The sequence below is a fragment of the Myxocyprinus asiaticus genome, chromosome 3 (assembly GCF_019703515.2).
Source record: "Myxocyprinus asiaticus isolate MX2 ecotype Aquarium Trade chromosome 3, UBuf_Myxa_2, whole genome shotgun sequence".
Taxonomy (NCBI): domain Eukaryota; kingdom Metazoa; phylum Chordata; class Actinopteri; order Cypriniformes; family Catostomidae; genus Myxocyprinus; species Myxocyprinus asiaticus.
In genome coordinates this window covers 13,804,619-13,830,273 of record NC_059346.1, presented here as the reverse complement: position 1 = coordinate 13,830,273, position 25,655 = coordinate 13,804,619, and the positions used below count along the sequence as shown (strand labels likewise).

General features: G+C 38.7%; 1 protein-coding gene across 7 annotated transcripts; it reads left to right on the top strand.

Annotated features, from left to right (window-relative positions):
- The first annotated feature begins 1,223 nt into the window (after nt 1-1,223).
- Nucleotides 1,224-25,146, top strand: LOC127418557 (ankyrin repeat and LEM domain-containing protein 2-like). Of its 7 annotated transcripts, none has more exons than XM_051659156.1 (13): nt 1,224-1,464; nt 4,191-4,640; nt 5,233-5,427; nt 8,001-8,194; nt 10,710-10,898; nt 11,093-11,215; nt 11,329-11,401; nt 11,506-11,675; nt 11,793-11,899; nt 12,026-12,216; nt 13,698-14,538; nt 15,784-15,915; nt 21,491-25,146. In XM_051659156.1, the coding sequence occupies exons 2-13, from the start codon at nt 4,211-4,213 to the stop codon at nt 21,738-21,740; spliced, it is 2,895 nt and encodes a 964-aa protein (XP_051515116.1). In that variant the 5' UTR covers nt 1,224-1,464; nt 4,191-4,210; the 3' UTR covers nt 21,741-25,146. The 7 variants fall into 7 exon arrangements, with proteins under 7 accessions (XP_051515116.1, XP_051515105.1, XP_051515126.1 ...); XM_051659145.1 differs by lacking the exon at nt 1,224-1,464 and adding an exon at nt 2,186-2,314; XM_051659166.1 differs by lacking the exon at nt 1,224-1,464 and adding an exon at nt 2,198-2,314 and having other exon boundaries at nt 4,195-4,640; nt 23,760-25,146.
- The last annotated feature ends 509 nt before the right edge of the window (nt 25,147-25,655 follow it).

The window sequence follows — 25,655 nt, the reverse complement described above, 5'->3', positions numbered from 1 at the left end:
GATTTGCAGTGAAATTAACCTCAATTTTTGATTTCCTTTGTTACTCATTAATCATACTGCCAAGAGTTAAAGTGTTAGTTCACCAAAAAAGGAAAATTCTCTCATCATTTACTCACCTTCATGCAATCCCAGATGTGTATGACTTTCTTTCTTCTGCAGAACACAAATTAAGATTTTTAGAAGAATATCTCAGCTCTGTAGGTCCATGCAGTGCAAGTGAATGGTGATCAGGCCTTAGAAGCTCCAAAACATTTAAAACAGATAAAGTCAGCATAAACATAATCCATCAGATTCCAGTGGTTTAATCCATGTCTTCTAAAATGATTCAGTTGGTTTTGGGTGCAAACAAAACAAACCAATATATAAATCCTTTTTCAATGTACATCTTGCCATTGCAGTCTCTGGGTACAAACATGATTTCAAGCTCGATTACACTTCCTATAGCGTCATTAGTGCTCTGTGCATGCATCAAGCACTAGGAAGTGTAATCAAGCTTAAAATCATGATTGTGCCCAGAGACTGCAATGGCAAGATGTACAGTGAAAAAGGAGTTATATTTTGATCTGTTCTCACCCAAAACCAACTGAATCCCTTCAGAAGACATGGATTAAACCACTGGCATCAAATGGATTACTTTTATACTGACTTTATCTCCTTTTTGGAGCTTCAAAGGCCTGATCACCATTCACTTGCATTGTATGGACCTACTAAACTGAGATTTTCTTCTAATAATCTCTGTTTGGTTTCAGCAGAAGAAATAAAGTCATATACATCTTAGATGGCATGAGGGTGAATAGATTTTTGGGTAAATTATCCCTTTAAGATTTTTTTAAAATACAAAATTAGATAAAATTGCTAAACAGTTTAAATTCTTAGATAATTCAGTGCCACTCTGTGAAACAAACATACAAAGTAATGAGGTCATGTGACAATGTTTAAAACATTGGTTGATTATGGAAATGCACACTTCCATAATAAGCCTATACTCTCAGAATACATATGCGTACTGCTTCACATACTATTTTTTGATAATAAAAAAAGTAGGCAGCATACAGTGTGTACTGCGCAGTATGCAGTACAGTAGTATGTTATTTAGAACTTAGACCTATCTAATGCGTAAATGCATAGTACAAACACATTGCGGCCACTAGAGGCGCTGCTGAAATCTGTACAAATATAAGGAAATATACAACGAACAAGAGAGACATCCGGGAAGCACATTTTGCACAAACCTTAGCAACTGGAGTAATCTCAGTGAAAACCATTTTCTTTTTCTATGTAGTTATCTCTTTTCTTTTATAGAAAGAGTCCTCAGCGGTTCAGCCAGTCTGAAATATTTAGTTCCTGCTTTGCTACCTGAAATGTCATTAGGCATGGCTGTATGGAAACTGAGCATATAAGGAGCTCTTGGTGTGCATCCCATATTCACCTGCAAACCTCATAAATTTGCTTGCAGAAGCAAAGGTAATATTCACATTCTCTTGCCAGATTGGGTTTATAGCTACTCACTTCCACAGTTTTTCCCTCCCTTGTTTATTCTTGATTAGCAAAGCCACTCTGTCATTGTCAAATGTCATTTCATGAGATCTAATGTGATTTCTGTGACCCTGCACTCTGACCCCAGCCTAGCTGGGATATGTGAAAAAGAAGAATTTCACTGTATATGTGCAAATGTATAATGTGTGATAAATAAAGAAAATTATTAAATTATTATTAATTATTCTATTTTGTACTTTGATCAGAATATTGAGTTTAAATATATTAGTTGTGTTCGTAAATTTAAGCCATTTTTATTCAATAAACATCAACATTATACAAGTTATAAAAAGGTGTATATAAAACTAATTATAAAACCAAAACAATTTAAACGGGGAAATTAATAATGCAAAAGACAAAATACGAAGTACTGGTAAAATTTGAGTAAAAACTTTATAATGCTCACAAATATATAAAGTCTTGGCTTTTTTTATTTTGAGAGTCTTTAATACCATCAATGTACAGCCTGGCTTCACTGAATAAGACGAATATTAATATGAAATCTGGTCAGAATTATAATACGATTAATTACAATTTATTTTCATCTTTGGATAACAAGTGATGCCAATTGTAAAGTTAAGCATGCTTGATCTGAACCCTGCCCGCTCTACAGCGCAGGTGCAGACTGTTCCATGCGCGTGCGCAAACCGACCTGTAAACAATGCGACCCTCCCAGAGCGTCCGCGCGATTCTCTTTCTTATACACGTTTAATTAATCGCACATGCACATTTGTGCGTTCACATCACACACATCGCACCGCTGTTCAGCTGATAGATGGTAAGTGCTCCAGATATGAGGGGTGACATTTAACTCACCTTTGTTTTGATTTGTCATCTCTATAAATGTTCAAATCGGAGCATGTCATAAACAGACAATAAAATAAATTGTATGATAATTTGGGCGTGACACCTCGGTTCAGATAAAGGTTTTAGTATTGCAAATGCAGTGGTTGAGGTGAGTGAATTATAAGTAGTCTGGCTCAGACGTGACCGGTGCCACGGTTTGAGCAGATGCTCTTCATGTTGTCGTACGTCTTTAATCCGTAACAATGCAAAGGATCTCGTTGCTGTCAATCTAACTGCCGCCATGACGTCATAGCGTGTTTGATATATACAGCTCTGGAAAAATTAAGAGACCACTGCAAATTATCAGGTTCTCTGGATTTACTGTTCATAGGTATGTGTTTGAGTAAAATGAACATTTTTATTTTATTCTATAAAGTTCTGACAACATTGCTCCCAAATTCCAAATATAAATATTGTCATTTAGATCAGTGATGATCTGGGGGTGCTTCAGCAAGGCTGGAATCGGGCAGTTTCGTCTTTGTGAAGGACACATGAATCAAGCCACGTACAAGGTTATCCTGGAAGAAAACTTGCTTCCTTCTGCTCTGACAATGTTCCCCAACTCTGAGGATTGGGTTTTCCAGCAGGACAATGCTCAATGCCACACAGCCAGGTCAATCAAGGTGTGGATGGAGCACCACCGGATCAAGACCCTGTCATGGCTAGCCAATCTCCAGGCCTGAATCCCATTGAAAACCTCTGGAATGTGATCATGTGGAAGATGGATCGCCACAAGCCATCAAATAAAGCCGAGCTGCTTGAATTTTTGCTCCAGGAGTGGCATAAAGTCACCCAACAGCAATGTGAAAGACTGGTGGAGAGAATGCCAAAATGCATGAAAGCTGTGATTGAAAATCAGGGTTATTCCACCAAATATTGATTTCTGAACTCTTCCTAAGTTAAAAAATTAGTATTGTGTTGTTTAAAAATGAATATGAACTTGTTTTATTTGCATTATTCGAGGTCTGAAAACACTATCTTTTTTGTTATTTTGACCAGTTGTCATTTTCTGCAAATAAATGCTCTGAATGACAATATTTTTATTTGGGAAACATTTTGTCAGTACTTTATAGAATAAAACAAAAATGTTAATTTTACTCAAACACATACATATAAATAGTAAATCCAGAGAAACTTGCAGTGGTCTCTTTAATTTTTTCCAGAGCTGTATACTGGAAATAAATGATTCCTCAAAAGCAGCATAAATGTACATTTACGCATTTGGCAGACGCTTTTATCCAAGCAACTTGCGGAGCAACCTGGAGTTAAGTGCCTTGCTCAAGGACACAATGATGGTGGCTGTGGGGATCAAACCAGCAACTTTCTGATTACAAGTTCTGAGCTTTAACCCCCTACGCCATCATGAGTGTGTCCAGAACATTTAGTGTCATGCCTGAATTGTTCTACCTGTGTCATAGGCTGTGTTTGGTAAAGAGTACTGTCTTTGTGTTACACACTGTATATTGCCTATTATTTCTTTAAATATGAATGAATATTTTCATGCAGAATTTCAAACAGTAGTATGCTACATTGCAGTGTACTCTGCTGTATACTGCATAATTGTCAAATGTAGGTCATCCAGGTGTTCCATGCATACATTTGCATACTATGCACAGTGTCTATACTAAATAATGCCAAAGTAGTAAGAGTTGTCACTAGTCTGGTATTATGCTATTCTGTACAACCTTTTGTTAGTGGTCCCAACTGATAAGGACATCACCATGAGACATAATGGATCCAACTCTTTATTGTATTTGTGCAGCCATATGTTCAAGACTGCTTTTCCCAAAATATGTTTGTTGCATCAGGTAGCCATTGCAGCAGAAGCATGGATGCGGTCCTGACAAGGTTGAGAGGTCTCAGTGCTGACGAGTTAAGGGAGGAGATCCTTAAAGCCAACTTGAAGTGTGGTCCCATCACTGCCACGACAAGAGCCATATTTGAGCGCAAGCTAGCCAGAACCATTGTGGAGAATGCTGGGCTTACTGAGCCTGATGGCAGTGGCAGTAACTGTGCGGGGACAGACAGCTCTGGGAGTGTAGTGCCAGTCAAACAGCCACCAAGTGCCACTTCAGCAAGCGAGGATGGGGATTTCGGGTACGACTTAGGCCTTAACCCACCGGAGGAGGAGGCTCTGACGGATCAGAGTAGAACTGTGTGCTGTAATGTGGAGGCACAGACACCTAAAACTGCACAAGTATCGCCCAGTTTTTTCTACGGGGTGTGTCCGCTGTGGGAGGATGTATTGGCTAGGAATGGTAAGAGTTTTTACCTTTTGCCCTTGCCCTGTTTCCTATTTTTCTGAGTTGTCTTGGTGGTGTAAAATGTTACTAGTGTTCTTTACTTACAAGAAGTACTGTCTTGGTACAGTGATGGTATCTAATGTTAATAACATGGTGCTTTATACCAATTTTTATCAGCAATAGACCTTATTCACAGTACCGTCATCTTTGAGGTAGAGACGTACAGTCTCTTCAGTGTGTTGTACAGTTGTTTGAAGTGTTTTATGATTGTTCCGCTGACGAAACATTGAAAAAAAAAAATACATCTTTCCATTAAATTTCAGTACACAAAAAGCCAGACAACATGAGTTGGAAAAATAGATATGATCTAGGATCTTTTTGATAGCTTCTTACAGTGCATGTCCTTGAAGAGACTGTTGGTCTATCCCTCACAGCTTCGATTTCATTCTCGACAAAAATGGCACTACTATATACAGTACAAGGTCTATGGCAGTTAAGCCTGGATAAGTATTTGGATCATGGAAAGCTATATCATTTACGCTTATGCTGCTGGCTCACACTTGTTACAATGCTATGAAACTGTGGTTTCCTTTTCTTGCTTTTGTAGAGAGAGCCCATGTGTACACGGATAAGAAAGAAGCATTACAGGCTGTAAAAATTATGAAAGGGGCTCGATTTAAAGCTTTCTCCAATCGTGAGGATGCTGAGAAGTTTGCCAAAGGCATTTGTGACTACTACCCCTCACCTTGTAAAAGCACTCCATGCGTTTCTCCTGTCAAACCTGGCCTGGTGTTCGGCAAAGGTGAGTCAGATCTCCAGTATTCTCTGGAAATTTTTAAATGTTATGATCTGGAATATTAAATTTTAAGGCTATTTATTAGGGCTGGGTATTAATACAGATTTCCCGATTCGATTCAGATTCACAAGCATTCGATTCATATGGGTATATTTCAGTTATAATGTCCCTTTTGCTTACATATGAAAGAAATTCTGTCCCAGCTAAGTATGTTAATTATACAGGTGACCTTCTTACTAGAAAATATTTTTTTTACTAATTATATTTTTATTCGTTTTTCATCATATTGGTCACATTCTAGCTTTTTAAAAATGACCAAATCTATGTATTCAATCAATGAATGATATTACAGTTGTGGCCAAAAATATTGGCACCCTTGGTAAATATGAGAAAAGAAGGCTGTGAAAAATATATCCTTATTGTTTATCCTTTTGGTCTTTCATTCAAAATATTCACAAAAATCTATCCTCAAACAGATATCAAACAATTCCAAACACAACAAGTTTTATCAAAAAGCAAATATTTTTGTCAAATATATGTGTGACAATTATTGCCACCTTTGTATTCAATACTTTGTGCAACCTCCCTTTGCCAAGACAACAGCTCTGAATCTTCTCCTATAATGCCTAATGAGATTGGAGAACACATGGCAAGTGATCTGAGACCATTCCTCCATACAGAATCTCTCCAGATCCTTCAAATTCCAATGTCCATGCTGGTGGACTCTCCTCTTCAGTTCACCCCACAGGTTTTCTAAGAGATCAGGTCAGGGACTGGGATGGACATGGCAGAACCTTGATTTTGTGGTCAGTGAACTAATTTTGTGTTGGTTTTTGTGTGTTTTGGATCATTGTCCTGCTGAAAGATCCATCCTCAGCCCATTTTAAGCTTTCTGGCAGAGGCAATCAGTTTTTGATTTTTTTTTTTATCTGTTAACAAGATGTCCTGGACCTCTGGCATAAAAACATGCCCACAACATTAAAAACCCACTACCATATTTAACCGTGGGCATGAGGAACTTTTCCATATGGCTACCTCTCTGTGTGCGCCAAACTCATCTCTGGTGTTTACTGCCAAAAAGCTGTTTTTGTTTTATCTGACCATAGAACCCAGTCCCATTTTAAGTTCCAGTAGTGTCTGGCAAACTGAAGATGCTTGAGTTTGTTGTTGGATGAGAGCAGAAGCTTTTTTCTTGAAACCCTCCCAAACAACTTGTTGTGATGTAGGTGATGTCTGATTGTAGTTTTGGAGACTTTCTGACCCCAAGACCCAACTAATTCCTGCAATTCTCCAGTTGTGATCCTTGGAGAATTTTTGGCCACTCGAACCATCCTCCTCACCATACGTGGAAAAAATATAGACACACGTCCTCTTTCAGGCTGATTTGTAACATCTCCAGTTGATTGGCACTTCTTAATTATTGCCCTGATTGTTGAAATGGGTGTTTTCAATGCTTTAGCTATTTTCTTATAGCCACTTCCCATATTGTGAAGCTCAACAACCTTTTGCTGCACATCAGAACTTTATTCTTTGGTCTTAGAATTTGGCCTGAGTGTTACCTCGTATTTATACCCATGTGAAACAGGAAGTCATGGCTGAACAATTTCATGTTCCAGGTGTACTAAAAAATATAAAATATGAAAGAGAATATACTTCAGATATATTTTACTCCTAAGAATTTCTGGGGGTGCCAATAATTGTGGCAAACGTGTTTTGGAGAAAAATATTTGAGATTTTTCCCAACTTTCAATTACAGGTTATAACTTCAATTAAAGGTTAGATTTTTGTGAATATTTTGAATGAAAGATCAAAAGGATAAACAATAAAGACATATTTTTCACAGCCTTCTTTGCTCATATTTACCAAGGGTGCCAATATTTTTGGCCACTACTGTATATTGCATTACGTTTAATGTTTAATTGCATAATTTGTACTTTTTACAAGTATTTACATTGATTTGTTGAACACATGCTAAAACCCGGCACTGTCTCATTAAGAAAACCGGCTTTTCTGTAAAGAGTATCTGTAAATGAGCGGATGTTAACGAGAGAGAGACTTGAATGGCTTTATCTCATCCATACTATGCGTGATTAGAATTAAATGTTTATTTTTTTGTTGTTTTTGAGCAACAACTGTAGAGAACAGAAAGGGTATTAAGAGAGACATTATTCAATTACAAAAGGGTTGCGTGGATCTCGTCTTTGGACACACATTACATGGAACAACTTTTACTCTCAACACACAGTGAAAGGATCTTGCTGCTGAATACTCCACAACTATACTACACAATTACTGGTGAGTGAAATCTAAACATTTACCAGCCAGTTGCCAAATAAATATTTTTACTTGCATAGCTTGAAATTTGGTTGCAAATGCGAGTGATTTCCTATAATTGTAGTGGGCTGCGCATAGAGTAAAAAATCAATATCAGGATCGTTCAAATGAAGATCACGATGCATCGGAAAATCAATATTTTTACCCACTCCTACTACATATTTAGAAAACTAAAAGTTTGTATTTTGATGGAGAGAACTGGCACATAAATATACAAATTACTTTCTTTCCTTCTCACAAACCAGACCACACATTTATGATTGAGGCAGACATTATTAACAGGGAAAAGGCAAACAGTTTTAAGAGCCCTCGCACTCAAGATTTGACGGCTAAGCTGAGGAAGGCTGTGGAGAAGGGAGATGAAGTGGCTTTCTCTGAGCTGGTCTGGAGCAACCCTCGTTACCTCATCGGGTCAGGGGACAACCCTACTGTAGTTCAGGTGAGGGCTGAACCTTGAAAGTACTTATGTACCAAACAGTTCTATCAGGGCTTAACAGTAAGGATAGCCTGCTGGCCAGGGGCCAGTGTGAGAGAGTTTCAGGCCAGTTGATGGAACTAACGGGCTAGTGATGCATTGTCGCTAAGTGTTACATTCATTGATCTCGTAAATGTGTTTTTATGCCATTCAATTTCAAATGTTTTAAATTCTGTGATGTATAGTATATAGCATTGTTGTTGCGACTTCTGCTGATTTTAAACTTTTCACCAGGTCAAGGTAACATCATCTAGCTGGCTTACATATATTTCGAAATAGTGAGAATGGCATATGTAAGAATAGGTTGAAAATCACAAACCAATCAGGAAAGTTTTGCATTGTATGCCATCATTTTCAGCCAAAGCTAGTTTTTTGTTGTTGTAAAGAATACTATATACAGTTGTGCTCAAAAGTTTGCATACCCTTGGAGAATTGGTAATATATGTACCATTTTTAGAGAAAACATGAGTGAGCAGGCAAAACACATTTCTTTTATTTCTTATGGGATTCATATTCAACTGTAGGTTATAACAGAATGGCACAATCATAAAACAAAACATGGAAACAATGAAAAAAATGAAATGACCCCTGTTCAGAAGTCTGCATATCCTTAGTTCTTAATACTGTGTATTGCCCCCTTTAGCATCAATGACAGCGTGCAGTCTTTTGTAATAGTTGTCTATGAGGCCCCAAATTCTTGCAGGTGGTATAGCTGCCCATTCGTCTTTGCATGACCTGGAGGCATTTTGCCAAGTCTTTGGTTGTCTTGCATGAACCGCACGTTTGAGATCTCCCCAGAGTGGCTCGATGATATTAAGGTCAGGAGACTGTGATGGCCACTTCAGAACCTTCACCTTTTTCTGCTGTAACCACTGGAGGGTCAACTTGGCCTTGTGCTTAGGGTCATTGTTGTGCTGGAAAGTCCAAGAGCGTCCCTTGCGCAGCTTTTGTGCAAAAGAATGCAAATTGTCTGCCAGTGTTTTCTGATGTTATCTGCATTCATCTTGCCATCAATTTTCACAAGATTCCCTGTGCCTTTAGAGCTCACACACCCCCAAAACATCAGTGAGCCACCACCATGCTTCACAGTGGGGATGGTATTCTTTTCACAATAGGCCTTGATGACCCCTCTCCAAACATAGCGCTTATGGTTGTGACCATAAAGCTCTATTTTGGTCTCGTCACTCCAAATTACAGTGTGCCAGAAGCTGTGAGGCGTGTCAAGGTGTGGTCGGGCATATTGTAACCGGGCTTTTTTGTGGCATTGGCGCAGTAAATGCTTCTTTCTGGCAACTCGACCATGCAGCTCATTTTTGTTCAAGTATCGTCGTATTGTGCTCCTTGAAACAACCACACCGTCTTTTTCCAGAGCAGCCTGTATTTCTCCTGAGGTTACCTGTGGGTTTTTATTTGTATCCCGAACAATTCTTCTGGCAGTTGTGGCTGAAATCTTTCTTGGTCTATCTGACCTTGGCTTGGTATCAAGAGATCCCAGAATTTTCCACTCCTTAATAAGTGATTGAACAGTATTGACTGGCATTTTCAAGGCTTTGGATATCTTTTTATATCCTTTTCCATCTATATAAAGTTCCATTACCTTGTTACACAGGTCTTTTGATAGTTCTTTTCTGCTCCCCATGACTCAGTACCTAGCCTGCTCAGTACATCCACGTGACAGCTAACAAACTCATTGACTATTTATACACAGGCACTAATTGCAATTTAAAAAGCCACAGGTGTGGGAAATTAACCATTTAAACCTGTGTGTGTCACCTTGTGTGTCTGTAACAAGGCCAAACATTCAAGGGTATGTAAACTTTTGATCAGGGCCATTTGGGTGATTTCTGTTATCATTATGATTTAAAAAGGAGCCAAACAACTATGTGATGATAAATGGCTTCATATGATCACTATCCTTAAAATACTTTTTTTTTTTTTTTTTTTGCATGATCAGTCATTTTTTCAAAATCAATGCCAAAATTTCACAATTTCTGCCAGGGATGGAAACTTTTGAGCACAACTGTGTATGCTGTCAGTCGATGAAAATCTTTCACCTCGATTAATCGTGATTTCGAAAGTGCTGAAAATTGACTCTGTAGATGTATTTCTTGTTTAGGAAAGCGCACAAAACAATATGTAACCATATTTTTTTTTTTTTTATAAAAAATTTCCAAACAAAGCCTTTTAAGTATAAAGACAGAAATGCACTAAACTAGCACCAATTCAAGTAACACTAAATGTTTATCAAAGTCTAAGTGAGAGGTTGACTAAATGAAAGAACTAGTCCCAAAACTAGACTACTTTCCACATACCTCATTTAATTGTGATTGTGACACCCGTCACTGTGGCATAAATTGAAAAACAACCTGTCAGGTTAAAGACTAGTGCGTCCACTTTTAAATGTATTTTTCCACTGGTTCAATGCAAAATCTCTAAAGTTTCTGAATATTTTTTACTGAAAATAATGTTATATTTGCAGGAGGGCTGCAGGTATAATGTGATGCATGTGGCTGCTAAGGAGAATCAGCCAGGCATTGTCCAGCTTTTGTTGGACACTCTGGAGAACCCAGAATTCATGCGGCTTATGTACCCAGACGACCAGGAGAGCATGCTGCAGAAACGAATCCGATATATTGTAGACCTCTACCTCAATACACCCGATAAAGCTGTAAGTGGAACCATTACAGTTATGAATAGGTAGAAATATGAAATTTTTTGGTAATATGAGTAACAGAAAATCTAGAAGTTTGCCATTTTTAAATACATGTGTCTTTACGTGAGTGTTGAGTCAGCAATTTTTAGAGATTATCAGTATGCAAGCCACTTAAATTAAGACTAATTGTCTTATCCTGTGTTTAATAGGGATTTGAGACGCCTCTCCACTTTGCTTGTAAGTTTGGCTGCCCAGAAGTTGTGAACATACTCTGCTCTCATCCAGACATAGACAAGAATGGCAAGAACAAGTACAACCAGAAACCTACTGAGGTACGGTAACCCTAAAAAGTTCTGAGAACATTGTAATTTATTATTTCACAATTATCAGTGATTATTATTGTATAATATATCAGTCATTATCCCTTGTATTTTTCCTAAATTAGGTTATTTGTGAAAGAATGAGAGAAAAAGGTAAAGTTCAGGAAGTCAAGCAGAAGATACGTGAATATTTAGAAAGTAAGGCCACAGTACATCTTAAGATACTTCAGTAATAAAAAAAAAGAAAAAAAGAAATGCAGATTGGTTTGTATATTCTTACATTGATTTCTGATTGGCTATAGATCGATTATATGTCCCCTTATTGAGAGCCACTGATAACTCCTCTCAACCTGTGATTGGTGCTCCATGGTCACCTGAGCCAATGGACAACCTGTCTCCAAGGTTACCTAGAAGCCCAAACGATCCAGTTATGGCAGTAAGAGCCTATGCTGGGCCGTTAAGTCCATCTAAAGTGAGTTTTATAGAACGTTTTTTTTTTTAGTTTTGTGCTAAGCTATGTCAACAAATGTTTGGGCATTAATTATAATCAAATCATTTAACTTCTTGAATCCAAAACGTGTTGTTTTAGGCTGATGAGTTCAGACGGGCATGGAAGACACCTCCCAGAGAACGGGCAGACCATTTCCACAACATTTTAAAGTCTGACCCAGACCGTGGGGCAGAACGAGTTGGCAGGTGAGTGCTAAGCTTTACTTAAAGAATTTCTGATATTTCTATTTATTATCATAGAAATGTACATTTCAACAAAGTGTTCCTTATGTTGTTAAACAATGATAAGCAATGTTTACTCTCCATATGCAGAGATCTGGCCCATGAGCTTGGTCACTCCTGGGCAGAGTACTGGGACTTCCTGGATACTTTTGTGGACCTGTCATCTGCTGAAGGTCTGAAAATGCTTGAAGAGTACCTCAGTAAAAAGGACTTCAGGGAACGCACTCATGAAGAGTCGGGAGAGAATAAAACCAGTAACAGGTTTAAAACCCCATCTCCAGGTAACATCACTGTTATATAAAGTTTCAGTCGATAGACATTTTGCTATATCGTGTATATCTCGTTATGTACACTGATCAGCCACAACATTAAAACCACCTGCCTAATATTGTGTAGGTCCCCATCGTGCCGTCAAAACAGCACCAACCCGCATCTTAGAATAGCATTCTGAGATGCTATTCTTCTCACCACAATTGTACAGTTACCATAGACTTTGTCAGTTCGAACCAGTCTGGCCATTCTCTGTTGACCTCTCATCAACGAGGCGTTTCTGTCCACAGAACTGCCGCTCACTGGGTGTTTTTTGTTTTTGGCCCCATTCTGAGTAAATTCTAGAGACTGTTGTGCATGAAAATCCCAGGAGATCAGCAGTTACAGAAATACTCAAACCAGCCCATCTGGCACCAACAATCATGCCATGGTACAAATTACTCAGATCACATTTTTCCCCCGTTTTTCCCCCATTCTGATGGTTGATGTGAACATTAACTGAAGCTCCTGACCAGTGTCTGCATGATTTTATGCACTGCACTGCTGCCACACGATTGGCTGATTAGATAATCACATGGATGATTGTTGGTGCCAGATGGGCTGGTTTGAGTATTTCATGTACTCTCTATAGAGATGACTTACTTGTAATGAGCCTAATGAAGTATTTATTATCGTTGGAATTTTTTTTCTTTGTTGCATTGCTTTGATGTAAATCTGATGTAAGTCTGTATCAGACTTAAATGTTGCATTTATCATTATGGTAAGGCTGATTTAAAACCAAGTTTGTTTGTTTTCCTTCCTATGTTTGTCAAGTTTCAAATAAAGAGAAAATAAGTTTATTTATAAGCTATTTAATTAACTGACTGGATAATCCAGAAATAGACATAACAATATGGTTATATAATATAGAAACACATTGTTTATTGATTTTCCAGAAAAATTGTACTGTGACGTGATGTATATCGTTACCGTGATATAAAATTATTCAAATTGTGATATAAGATTTTGGTCATATACCCAACCCCTACCGGGGCTCTGTGGGGGCCATACCATCTGTTACAGGGCTCATATTCTATTCTTTTTGCAAAAGGAATTTTTGGAAATCTAAAATTGATAATCCCTATTGGCACTAAAGCAGAAGATAAAAAAAATACCATCTTAAGACAAATGAATTTATGAAACATCTAATGTGCCTAAGACTTTAGCACTGTACTGTATCTGTAAACAAACTTCTTATGATTGGCTAATTTTTCGTATGTTAAATTAATTAGTAATAATGCTGCAGCCAAGTTGCATGAGTGGTCATAAAATTAATGTGATTTGACTTCACAATCATTTATTCATTTTTGCACTTTAGTTTCAGTAAATGGTCTGGGTGGACTTGGCAGGGAGTTTTGTGTTGTGAATTATGTCTGCATTAGTACATTGAGTTTTTGTTTCTAAATAACAAAGAAAATCCTGTTTTCCATGATAAGTCCCCTTTAAATTTCAGGCAAACTGAAAAAGTTCTGTAATTCCATCTCTGTGGGGGCATTTCTGGAGGGTGATGACATCAGTCTGGAGGAGATCAAAAACCGGCAGAATGCTGCTCTCACCAGCATCTCTTCTGTATGCTCCAAAGATGGCTTGCAGGGGGCGGTAGGGGGTCTAGAGTTTCACATCCTTCCTGTCTCGCTCAGCACTGATCTCATAGAGGCTGCAGCAGAGCAGGATCTTCTACTGTCTGAGAAATCTTTACTCTCCAACAGTAAAAATGGCCTGTGTGAGGAGGGTCCCGGGGACAGGACTCCAAACGGGGACAAAATGTCCCCTCGCATCTGCGGCTCCTCCAATTCCTGTATGCTGTCACCCATCTCCAACCTAATGGCAGAGTTTGAGAGAATGTCTCTGTTTGATGAGCCCGAAAGGACAAACCGAGAGAGGAAAAGGAGTGGGGGGAAACGTCACCGAGACGCACATGCCACAGAGCTCTCGACTGGGCTGGGCCGTCTCTCGTTGTCCTCCGAAGACGACTCCGTATTTGAGAAAGACAGGACGTCACTGTTAATAGCAACTGAGAAGGATGAAGTGGAGAGAAGAAAGGAAGATGTGAGGTCCAGTGCAAGTTCAGATGAATATTTTCTAGCTAATGAGAGGCTAGAATCGATGAGCCAAAGGACTATAGAAGCTCCAAGGGGAGAGCGCACAATCTGTGCCAGGTCAAAGTCCTGGGATCATGGGGGGAGAGACCTCAGCTCCTCAGGGTCTTCCAGCTCCTACAGATCTCTCGACAGCTCTCAGGACTTCACATTAAGGACACCTCCCAGAGTGACGAAAAGATTCTTCATTGAAGGGTGAGAGAGACTCATTTTTGTCTCTGTGAAGCTAGAAAATAAATTGGCTTGGCTTTTCAAACCCTCTAGCGTCACCAACGATTCAGTTTTTCACTTACATTTTAGCCTATTTAGAAATTAGGGCTGCACGATATTGAGGAAAAAGGCGATATGTGACAAGTTGTTGTAAAATGCTAATCGATAATCCTATGATAACGTCATCAGAGCACTTGGAACATCAGAACCTTCACCGCCCAAATAAACGGAAGTTTGGAATAAAAACAGACCATCTATCCCAGAGATCACAAACATAGTTGTCTTTTATTTCAAATTGCATATAGACAGCATATAATATGTACAGTTTTACCGTCAGCTATGTAACAGATATTAAAAAAATCATCTTCAATTATTTTTTATTTTTTAGAAAGCATTGAAATATAAATTAATTTCACCATATTGTGGGATATCCTTAAAGAATCTGTGTTGTAAAATATTTTTATTTTTACACTAATTCATGCTTGTATTAATTTCAAAATCAGTTCATTTAATGTGGGGCGTTTATTTTGAATTATGTCTAGAAGCGCTTGCCGTAGACATTCGCTTTCTGATCTGGTTTAACGTGTTGTTGTCAGTCTGTGCTGAACTTGATACTGATAGGAATGATTTCACGGGACAATCTATTAATTAAAACCCTTCCTTTGATATCCACACAGACCACAGTGGCCAATAACAAGCCAAGTTTGAGTTTGCAAATGGGTGTCTGGTCTCATTATTATCTGCACACATGCACAACGCAGTGTGAAAGCACAAGACCGTGACAGTTACAGCTACATATGCACAAATTGTGACACACACCACCATTTGAGTTTGCGCCTATGCACACTGCACCAAGTGACAATCGCGCACCCAGTCTATTCTCTGCTATCTGTGTCGCTTGAATGTTACTGAATTAAAATGATTCCGTTATTGCAAACCCTAGCGATATGCATATTGGGATATTTGATAAATTCAATATATATCGTGCAGCCCTAATTAAAATAAAAAAAAATTAATTATCATTGCGACCACACCATGAGGGTACATGAGCAGTTTGGGGACAGTGCAATCTACTGGTAATGTAAGGTTAAATCTGCTTATAACCTTTGAAGCAAATGGCATAAAATCATAATTTTGTGTGTACACTATGTCACTGTCGTGCTTTGCATATAGAATTATCTTACATTTGTGATTGCATTAAATCATCAGTCTTTTTCCTCTTTAAAACAGGGATTCGCCCACAAAGTTGGACAGGGAGGTTATGTTGGCTTTACAAGCCTCAGACATTGACCCTCTGAAGTATCCCAGCATTCACAAATGGAAGAGCACAGTTCAGACATACTCCAACTTAGAAATGCAAAGGTAGGTATAGTTATCTGTATAGCATATGTTTCACTTTAATGCATTTGTTTTGTTTTTTCCGATTTACAATTTTTATTGATTCTAATGAATGAAACAGAAAAGCAAAACATATATATATACACAGAATCAACTTTTAACCCCCATTAAACCCTTTCCCCATCCCAATCCCCAACCCCACCCTGATCCTCAACAAATATCCCTGTGGTCAAAGCCAAAGTATACACACCAAAAAAAAAAAAAAAAAAAAAAAAATATATATATATATATATATATATATATATATATATATATATATATATATATAAAATAATAATAATCACACACATTTAAAACTATAAATCTCTCTCCACTTACCCTCCCCAAGAGTCTTCCAAAAAGGCTAAATAGCTGCCCCATTTCTTATTAAATAAATCCCAGTCGCCTATCCTTCTATATGACATTTCCTCAAATGCCGCTACCCTGCCCATCTCTGTGCACCTGAAAATTAGGGCGCTCCAGCCGGCTTCCATCCCCTAAGGATGACCTGTCTGCCGATCATAACACATAACTACATCAAAAGACTAGATGCAGACTTGACGTTTTTTAGAATCCTAGCCCACACTCCCTCCTCCAATACCAAGTTTAAATCTTTCTCCCATAATCTCTTGAGAGAAGCTGAAGCTCTGTCCCCCAGATTCTGAATTAGCAGGAAGTAATACACTGTTGCCTCATGACCTTTTCCAAAAGCAGTAATCACCACTCCCAGAATATCTGCTGCTTTAGGAGGGTGTATGCTACTCCCAAAAATAGTACAGAGCAGGTGGCGCTGGTGTAAATACCTAAAGAATTGAGACCTGGGAATCCCAAAATGTTGAACCATATTTTCAAAGAATCTCAACACTCTCATATAGGTCACCGAGTGTAATAATCTCCCTCACAATCCACTCTGTCCAGCAGAAAGGGGACTTATTAATACATAATTTGGGGTTCAGCCATATGCTCGAAGTAACATTTAAATAAATGTCTGAATTAAACACACTGGACACATTTGTCCATACCGCGTGCATATGCGAGATAACGAGGTGTAACTTAACTTCTCCGGTTAGTTTGATAGAAAGGCTTTGCAATGTCGAAATAGGGCAAGAACTTCCTGTTCAATACAAAAACCAGGGAGGGGCTCTCTCGGGTGGAAGCGACCAATGAGCCAAATGTCTGAGACCGAATGCATAATAATAAAACAAAATCTTGGGTAGGCCTAGCCCACCTTTGTCAATCAACCTATGTAACTTACTGAAGTGTAATCTGGGATGTTTACCATTCCAAATGAAGGACTTCACTATGCTATCAAATTGCTTGAAATAAGAGAGGGGGACATCTTTAGGGAGAGATTGTAGCAGTTAGTTGAATTTTGGAATACAATTCAATTTAATAACATTAACCTTCCCAATCATAGATAAATGTAATGAAGCCCACCTGCCCACATTGTTCAAACCTTTTTATTAAAGGGTCAAATTTATCTTTTAATACTTAAGAAATACTTAATGCTGTATCCTCCCAGTACTATATCATGAGGGGTGCCAGCGGCTTGCAACATCCCTTCAAGATCTATAAAAAAGCCCTGATCATCAACGTTAGGTGCATAAATATTAGCCAAAATAAGAATTTGTCCCTGAATTTCAACTAAAACAATAATGACTCTTTCTAATTTATCTTTACTCTGTTTGAGACATTTGAATTTAGGTGTTTACTTATCAGTGTAATGACTCCCCTGCTCTTACTTGAGCCAGCACTATAAAAGAAATGCCCACCCCATATCTTTCCAAATTTTTCAGCTTCCTCCAGAGAAAGGTGTGTTTTTTGAAGAAACACTATATCATATTTCTTAAGCTTAAGAAGAGAAATAACCTTCCTTCTTTTTATGGGGTGCCCCAACCCATTCACATTCCATGTGGAGAGAGACAATCCACTCATATTAACATTTGACATTTTGACATATAAGAAAAAATAGATTGTGTGTCAAAAACAAGATTATAAAAACCACATTCCAACATTATTGCAACCCTCAAAACCTGAACATCCCCCCGAACAAAACAAACAGAAAAAAGAAAAACATTTGCATTAACCCCACGCACATCGCCAACTGGCGTCTATCCCGCCAAACTCAAACAGTCCATGCACACCTACGAGAGCCCCCACGACAACCTTGCCATCGGATTACTCAAATCTGGTCTTTCAAATACAAATGATGTGAGACAGAATTACACATCAAAAGATAATCAATAAAACAAACTCCGGCCAATAGGCGGAATAAACACAAAGAGTATGTAAATTAATCTATAAAACTGTCCTGAAGGTGTGTTACTCTACAAAATAAACTCCAGCCACTAGGTGGAACCAGCACAAAAACAAAAAAAAAGCGCAGATTCTTCAAACAGTCAAGCGAATGTTCAGTGAGCTGGTCCACTTGGCTGCATTGTGTGTACAACAAGATGATTTACCCACTCCATTGACTTCATGAAGGACATCGCTTGCTGTGGGCATGTGAATGTTTTACGGCCATCCTTAGCATCTATTCTCAATTTGGCCAGGAATATCAGTGCAAAAGCGACCTTCCGTTGATGTAAAAGTTTCTTGCATGCCTTGAATCGAACATGTTTCTCTCTTGTCGAGTTCGCAAAGTCTGGGAACAAGAAAATGCTGTGGTTCTTCCAAGAAAGCCTTCCTTTACACCTTACCTTATACCTCGCATAACAAAAGATCTTTATCGGATGATCTCAAAAATTTGGCCAGAATTGATCGGGGCCTGTCTCCCTCAGCGGATCGCCGAGTAGGAACCCTGTGAGCTCGCTCGATTTCCAGCTTATGGCTTGCTATGTTGAGCAGATTCGGAAAGAGCCCATCCAGGAATTTCACCGTATCCTGTCCCTCTACTCCCTCCGGGACTCCAACGATACGGACGTTATTCCGCCAGCTACAGTTTTCCATGTCCTCCAACTTCTCCCAGACATGCTCCAAATCCACCTTGGTTGCTAGCGGATTCGTAGATAATTCCCCCTCCGATGACTCAAGGTAATCAATCCGTTTCTCGTCATCCCCCACTCTTGTAACCACATCAGTGAATTTCACTTCCATGGCGGTGATCGACTGACGTATCACAGCAAGATCCTCCAAGTCATCAACGACTTTTGTCAGCATTGCCGACATGTTCAGCATCTCCCACCGCATTTCCCGCACCTCCCCGACCAAATCGACTCCCAGGCCCGCGGTCTGCTCGCGGGCATCAGCTTGAGCACATAAGTGTCTTTTAATGTCTCCAGAGCCCGAGGATTTTGAATTATTTTACATATTGTCCTCCTAGAACAGTTATGGAACAAAATTTATCGAATCTCACCTGTTTATGTCATAAAAAGTATTAAAACTAGCAAAGTGCGCAGAGCTCGCCGTTCACATGTCCAGTCCTCGCATGGCATCATGTGACTCACTTTAATGCATTTGTATGTTTCAGCTGTTTACCCAGAAAGGTCAAAAAGTAGGATTTTAAAAGGGACATTCGACCCTTTTCTCATATTTTACTTTTAATAGACTGTAAGTCAAGGTTAGTTTTATGTAGTTAGGTTAATTTAGTTTTAAGTGACCATTTTCTACCCTTTCTCTGGAAGTTTAAGGAAATTGAGGCTTAATGCCATTTTTATAACAAGCTATTCATTACAGTTGTCACTTCAGGGCTCTAATTTGCTGCTATTGTATTTGACAACTGCTTTTGCTCAGTTAGTCACAATAAAGATCATTTGGTATCTTTGGAGTATGGGGTTTTGGAAAGAGGGGCCGTGGCTAATCCAACGGCTCAGCTTGTGGAAATTCTAAAGTGGCTAAAATCGCTTACAGCACGATTAAGATATCTATATGTAAATGACCTCCTTTATGATTGGCTAGCCTTAACGTACTGGCCTAATTCATACTTTGGCAGGCCAAGTTGCAAAAATACTGAATAGGTGTTTATACACTGCCTGGCCAAAATACTCTAGTATTTCTTTGGACCGCCTTTAGCTTTGATTTCGGCGTGCATTCGTCGTGGCATTGTTTCGACAACCTTATTCAACGTCACAACATTTATTTCCGTCCAGAGTTGCATACATTTTTGGCCGAGATCTTGTATTGATGACAGGAGAGTCGAACCACTCTGTAAAGTCTTCTCCAACATGTCCCAAAGACTTTCAATGGGGTTAAGGTCAGGACTCTGTGGTGGCCAATTCATGTGTGAAAATGATTCCTCATGCTCCCTGAACCTCTCTTTCACAATTTGAGCCTGATGAATCTTGGCATTGTCGTCCTGGAATATGCCTGTGCTGTCAGGGAAGAAAAAATCCATTAATGGGATAACCTGGTCATTCAGTACATTCAGGTAGTCAGCTGACTTAATTTTATTGCCGCATAACGTTGTTGAGCCTAGTCCTGACCAATTGAAGCAACCCCAGATCATAACACTACCTCCAGAGGCTTGTACAGGGCACTATGCATGATGGGTGCATCGCTTCATGTGCTTCCCTTCTTACCCTGACGTGCCCATCGTTTTGCAATAGGGTACATCTGGACTCATCAGACCACATGACCTTTTTCCATTGCTCCACAGTCCAATCCTTATGCTCCCTAGCAAGTTGTTGAAAGCCTCACTAACAAGTGGCTTTCTTGTGGCCACACAGCTGTTAAGTCCCAATCTTGTAAGTTCTCATCGCATGTGGAAATGGTCTTTCTTTCACTATTAAACATAGCTGTGAGTTCTACTTTCGATTTTTTACGATGTGACTTCAAGCGTTTTAGTGGTCTCTGATCACGATCATTCAAGATTTTTTTCTGACCACATTTCTTCCGCGAAGCTGATGGTTCACCACTATCCTTCCAGGTTTTATTAATGCACTGGACAGTTCTTAACCCAATTCCAGTGATTTCAGCAATCTCCTTAGTTGTTTTCTTTGCTTGATGCAGGCCAATAATTTGCCCCTTCTGAAACACTGTAACATCTTTTCCACGACCATGAGATACATCTTCCGACATGGTTGTTTAAGAAATGAGAAGCTACACACTGCATCAGTTAGGGTTAAAAGAATTGTTGCCAGCTGAAACATATTAATTACTGCAATAATGATCCAATCATAGGCTTAAGTATCTGCTTATTTAAATCCAAATGGCAACTTTTTTTTTTTTGGCCAGGCAGTGTATGTAAACGTGGGCATGATTAGGGATGCACCTATCGATCAGTCACTAATCACACTCTGACAATATCTGTAATTGGTGATTGGCCGATCGTGCTTAGATTCATGGTCGATCTGCTGCAGCAGACTTGAAATCATACATACACTGCTACTCTAATGAATGAGCACTTGCTCAGCCCTTGGCTCGAAGCATGACATTACGGCCACTGGAGGGCGAGTTATTGGACATTCACACATTTTTCATCTGTAGTGTATTCTTGTCTTTTCTTTTCTTTTTATGGTGCTAAATCAACAAAGAAAGGTAAACTCCCTGTTAAGAACAACTTGAAGGACAACTGTGAGAAATATTTATGTTTGCTAAGAGCTCTTTATTTGTATGTTTTCAGCTGGCAGACTCCTGCTGTTTGCAAAAGCCATTTCAGGCCTCATTCTGTAACCCCTGGCTCTCCAGCGAGCAACCTCATGTCACCTGTGAGCCGTTTTAACCCAGTTCGTCACATGGGCTCACCAGAGTTCTGCAGCCCTGGACGCTACAGCCCAGCACACTCTAACTACAGCCCTGCTCATTTAAACTATAGCCCTGTGAGCTACATCCAATGCATTCGTCTCAAACACTTCGGCGATGCCCCCATTTAACAAACGCTCTCTACCCTGCCTAGCCCTGCCCTGAATTTCTACCAATTAATTACTGTCTGAAATTACAAACTCAAGTGTGAGCTGTCTCAAAGGATGGAATGTCCCCAAGGATAATTATGTCATAATAGAAGAACTGAAGAAAGATTTGAATCAGCTCAAACTGGGCGCTTAGTGCAGTCGAAATCGCTGTTAACATCACACAACAGGCCGTCCTTCAGTTTGTAAGCTCTTAGGTTCTAGTATAGAACACAACTCAAATAATATGCACTTCTTCTGGGGGGCTGCTGAATCATAATATACAGTTGAAATGAGAAGTTTACATACACTTAGGTTGAAGTCATTAAAACTCATTTTTTAACCACTCCACAGATTTAATATTAGCCAACTATAGTATTGGCAAGTAATTTAGGACATCTACTTTGTGCATGACATGAGTAATTTTTCCAACAATTGTTTACAGACAGATTGTTTCACTTTTAATTGACTATATCATAATTCTAGTGGGTCAGAAATTTACATATACTAAATTAACTGTGCCTTTAAGCAGCTTGGAAAATTCCAGAAAATGTCATGCCTTTAGGCAATTAACCAATTAGCTTCTGATAGGCTAATTGGAGTCAGTTGGAGGTGTACCTGTATTTTAAGGCCTACCTTCAAACTCAGTTCCTCTTTGCTTGACATCATGGGAAAATCAAAAGAAATCAGCCAAGACCTCAGAAAAAATTGTGGACATCCACATGTCTGGTTCATCCTTGGAAGCAATTTCCAAATGCCTGAAGGTACCGCATTCATCTGTACAAACAATAGTGCGCAAGTATAAACACCATGGGACCATGCAGCCATCGTACCGCTCAGGAAGGAGATGCATTCTGTCTCCTGGAGATAAATTTAGTTTGGTGCAAATCAATCCCAGAACAACAGCAAAGGACCTTGTGAAGATGCTGGAGGAAACAGGTAGACAAGTATCTATATCCATAGTAAAATGAGTCCTATATTGACATAACCTGAAAGGCTGCTCAGCAAGGAAGAAGCCACTGCTCCAAAACCGCCATAAAAAAGCCAGACTACAGTTGCAAGTGCACATGGGGACAAAGATCATACTTTTTGGAGAAATGTCCTCTGGTCTAATGAAACAAAAATTTAACTGAATGACCATCGTTATGTTTGTAGGAAAAAGGGTGAAACGCCATCCCAACTGTGAAGCATGGGGGTGGCAGCATCATGTTGTGGGGGTGCTTTGCTGCAGGAGGGGCTGGTGCACTTCACAAAATAGATGGCATCATGAGGAAGTAAAATTATGTGGATATATTGAAGCAACATCTCAAGACATCAGCCAGGAAGTTAAAGCTTGGTTACAAATGGGTCTTCCAAATGGACAATGACCCCAAGCATACCTCCAAAGTTGTGGCAAAATGACTTAAGGACAACAAAGTCAAGGAATTGGAGTGGCCATCACGAAGCCCTGACCTCAATCCGATAGAAAATTTGTGGGCAGAACTGAAAAAGCGTGTGGGAGCAAGGAGGCCTACAATCCTGACGGTTACACCAGTTCTGTCTGGAGGAATGGGCCAAAATTCCAGAAAATTATTGTGAGAAACTTTTGGAAGGCTACCCAAAATGTTTGACCCAAGTTAAACAATTTGAAGGCAGTGCTACCAGATACTAACAAAATGTATGTAAACTTCTGACCCACTGGGAATGTGATGAAAGAAAGAAAAGCTGAAATAAATAATTCTATCTACTATTATTCTGATATTTCACATTCTTAAAATAAAATAGTGATCCTAACTGACCTAAGACAGGGAATGTTTTCTACTATTAAATGTCAAGAATTGTGAAAAACTGAGTTTAAATGTATTTGGCTAAGGTGTATGTGAACTTCTGACTTCAAGTGTGTGTGTGTATGTGTGTGTATGTATGTATATATATTTCAGTACTTCTGTGTATGACACCCAGTGTGTTCATCTGTGATGGTCGTATAGACTTTAACCTGTTTTTTTTCTATTTTATTTCCTATAGATGTGTGTATGTATGCTTGGGAAATGGATCTGTGGATAACGATTTGCAAAGCAGTGTCGTTAAGGGAAAATTTTGAATTTCTTATTTAACACAGTGATATAAATTGCAGGAAAAAAAAAGATATTCAATATGTAAACACGTAAACTCGGAGCTAAATTACAATGATATAGTAGTAAATTATTGAATTATTTTTGTTGTTGTCAGTAGCACAAAATGCTTAGATGACTGCCAGATGTTTTTTGTTTTTTTTAATTGGGGAACTGCCTTAAATTTCAGAGAGTAAAGACCAATCTCAATAGCAGGTGTTCATGTATTTTTAATAGCAGCCTTAGGTGTTTGGGACAAAATATGAAGTCTAAAGAAAGATGTGAAAATATTCCCCTTTTTATTTTTTTTTAAGTTCAATAAATGTGATTATTATTTCTAAGTACTTATTTGTTTTGCGTTTTTAATTCGTTTTAGTGTTTGACACAGTTCATTATGACAATTAGATATCCAAGCACACACTCACTGATTTATTATGACTAGGGATGGTAAGTTGGCACTGATATTGCATAAATGTCATAATAGCTGTAAAACCTACATGATTATGGACGAGTTTTGTAAATGCACTTTAAATGTGTTCTGAAATGTCATTGCAATATCAGCCATTGATTATGGGATGTGGGACAATTTTACCACTGGATCATGTCAATATGAATCTCTCATTTGCTTTTGAAATGAATACGTTTGCTAGATCTCAAACAATGCACCCCATTTCTTCTGGAATCAAAGTTGGATGAGACTGATCAACAGCTGGCCTCCACAGAAAAGCTCCCGGTTGCTCAGCTTTATGTGAAGAATACTCAGAATATCCCAAGGAAACGAGTCTAGAACATACTCTGCTGTACTTTCAAATATATTATTCGCACCCATCATTTTCAGTGTAGTGCTGGCCTGTTGATCTTTGCTTTGAAAAGCTTTAGTGCCTTTGATTATGATCTGTTTGGAATGGCCTGTGGCTCCTCAGTGTATGAAAGATGCACAGACAACATAAAAGCTAAATTGACCTTTTTCTCTCTATTTACCAAGTAGCATTGGCATATGCAGTGTCTAAATGCATCTTTAACAAGATTGTAAGAGAAGAAATATGGTTTACAGTATAGTTATTTCTAGTGTTGTATCAATGCCAGCCTTAATTTCTGTTAAAAAATAATGCTTTGTAGTGCCAACACTAGTGAATTGAAAACGAGTTGCTGTTTATTGTTGAGAATTGAATTATTTTTCTTGTCCTGCGCTTTACTTTCCATGCGTTTTTAGTTCTATTTTATTACAGTATACATCAAAGGAAATTATTTGATGTTCTATTGATGAACAATTAAATAAAGTGCTCAGTCTTGTAACTTTACTGACTTTCTCTGTACTGAAAAGAAAACAAAGCTCTCACTTTATGAAAACAAGTAATATTTTGGGTTTGAGCAAAACATTTTCTGATGGTACAGAACTTGATAATTTGTCCCATTAAAATTAAAGGGATAGTTCACCCAAAAAGGAAAATTCCCTTATCATTTACTCACCCTCATGCCATACCAGATGTGTATGACTTTCTTTCTTCTGCAGAACAAAGATTTTTAGAAAAAATATTTTAGCTCTGTAGGTCCATACAGTGCAAGTGAATGGTGACCAGAACTTTTAAGCTCCATAAAGCACATCAAAGCAATCCATGACTCCAGTGGTTTAATCGATGTCTTTTGAAGCAATCTTATCGATACTGGGTGAGAACAGACCAAAATAGAACTCCCTTTTCACTGTACATCTTGCCATTTGCAGTTTCTAGACACGATCATGATTTCAAGCTTATATTACACTACCTAGTGCTTGACGCATGTGCAGAGTGCTAGATGGTGCTAGGAAGTG

What these genes read in the sequence shown, in the direction of transcription:
- LOC127418557 (XM_051659138.1), top strand. Translation starts at nt 2,259, where the DNA reads ATGCACATTTGTGCGTTCACATCACACACATCGCACCGCTGTTCAGCT. An exon ending in GTTTAAAACCCCATCTCCAG is followed by an intron (nt 12,217 to 13,697) that starts GTAACATCACTG and finishes TTTAAATTTCAG; the next exon opens with GCAAACTGAAAAAGTTCTGT. An exon ending in AAAAGATTCTTCATTGAAGG is followed by an intron (nt 14,539 to 15,783) that starts GTGAGAGAGACT and finishes TCTTTAAAACAG; the next exon opens with GGATTCGCCCACAAAGTTGG.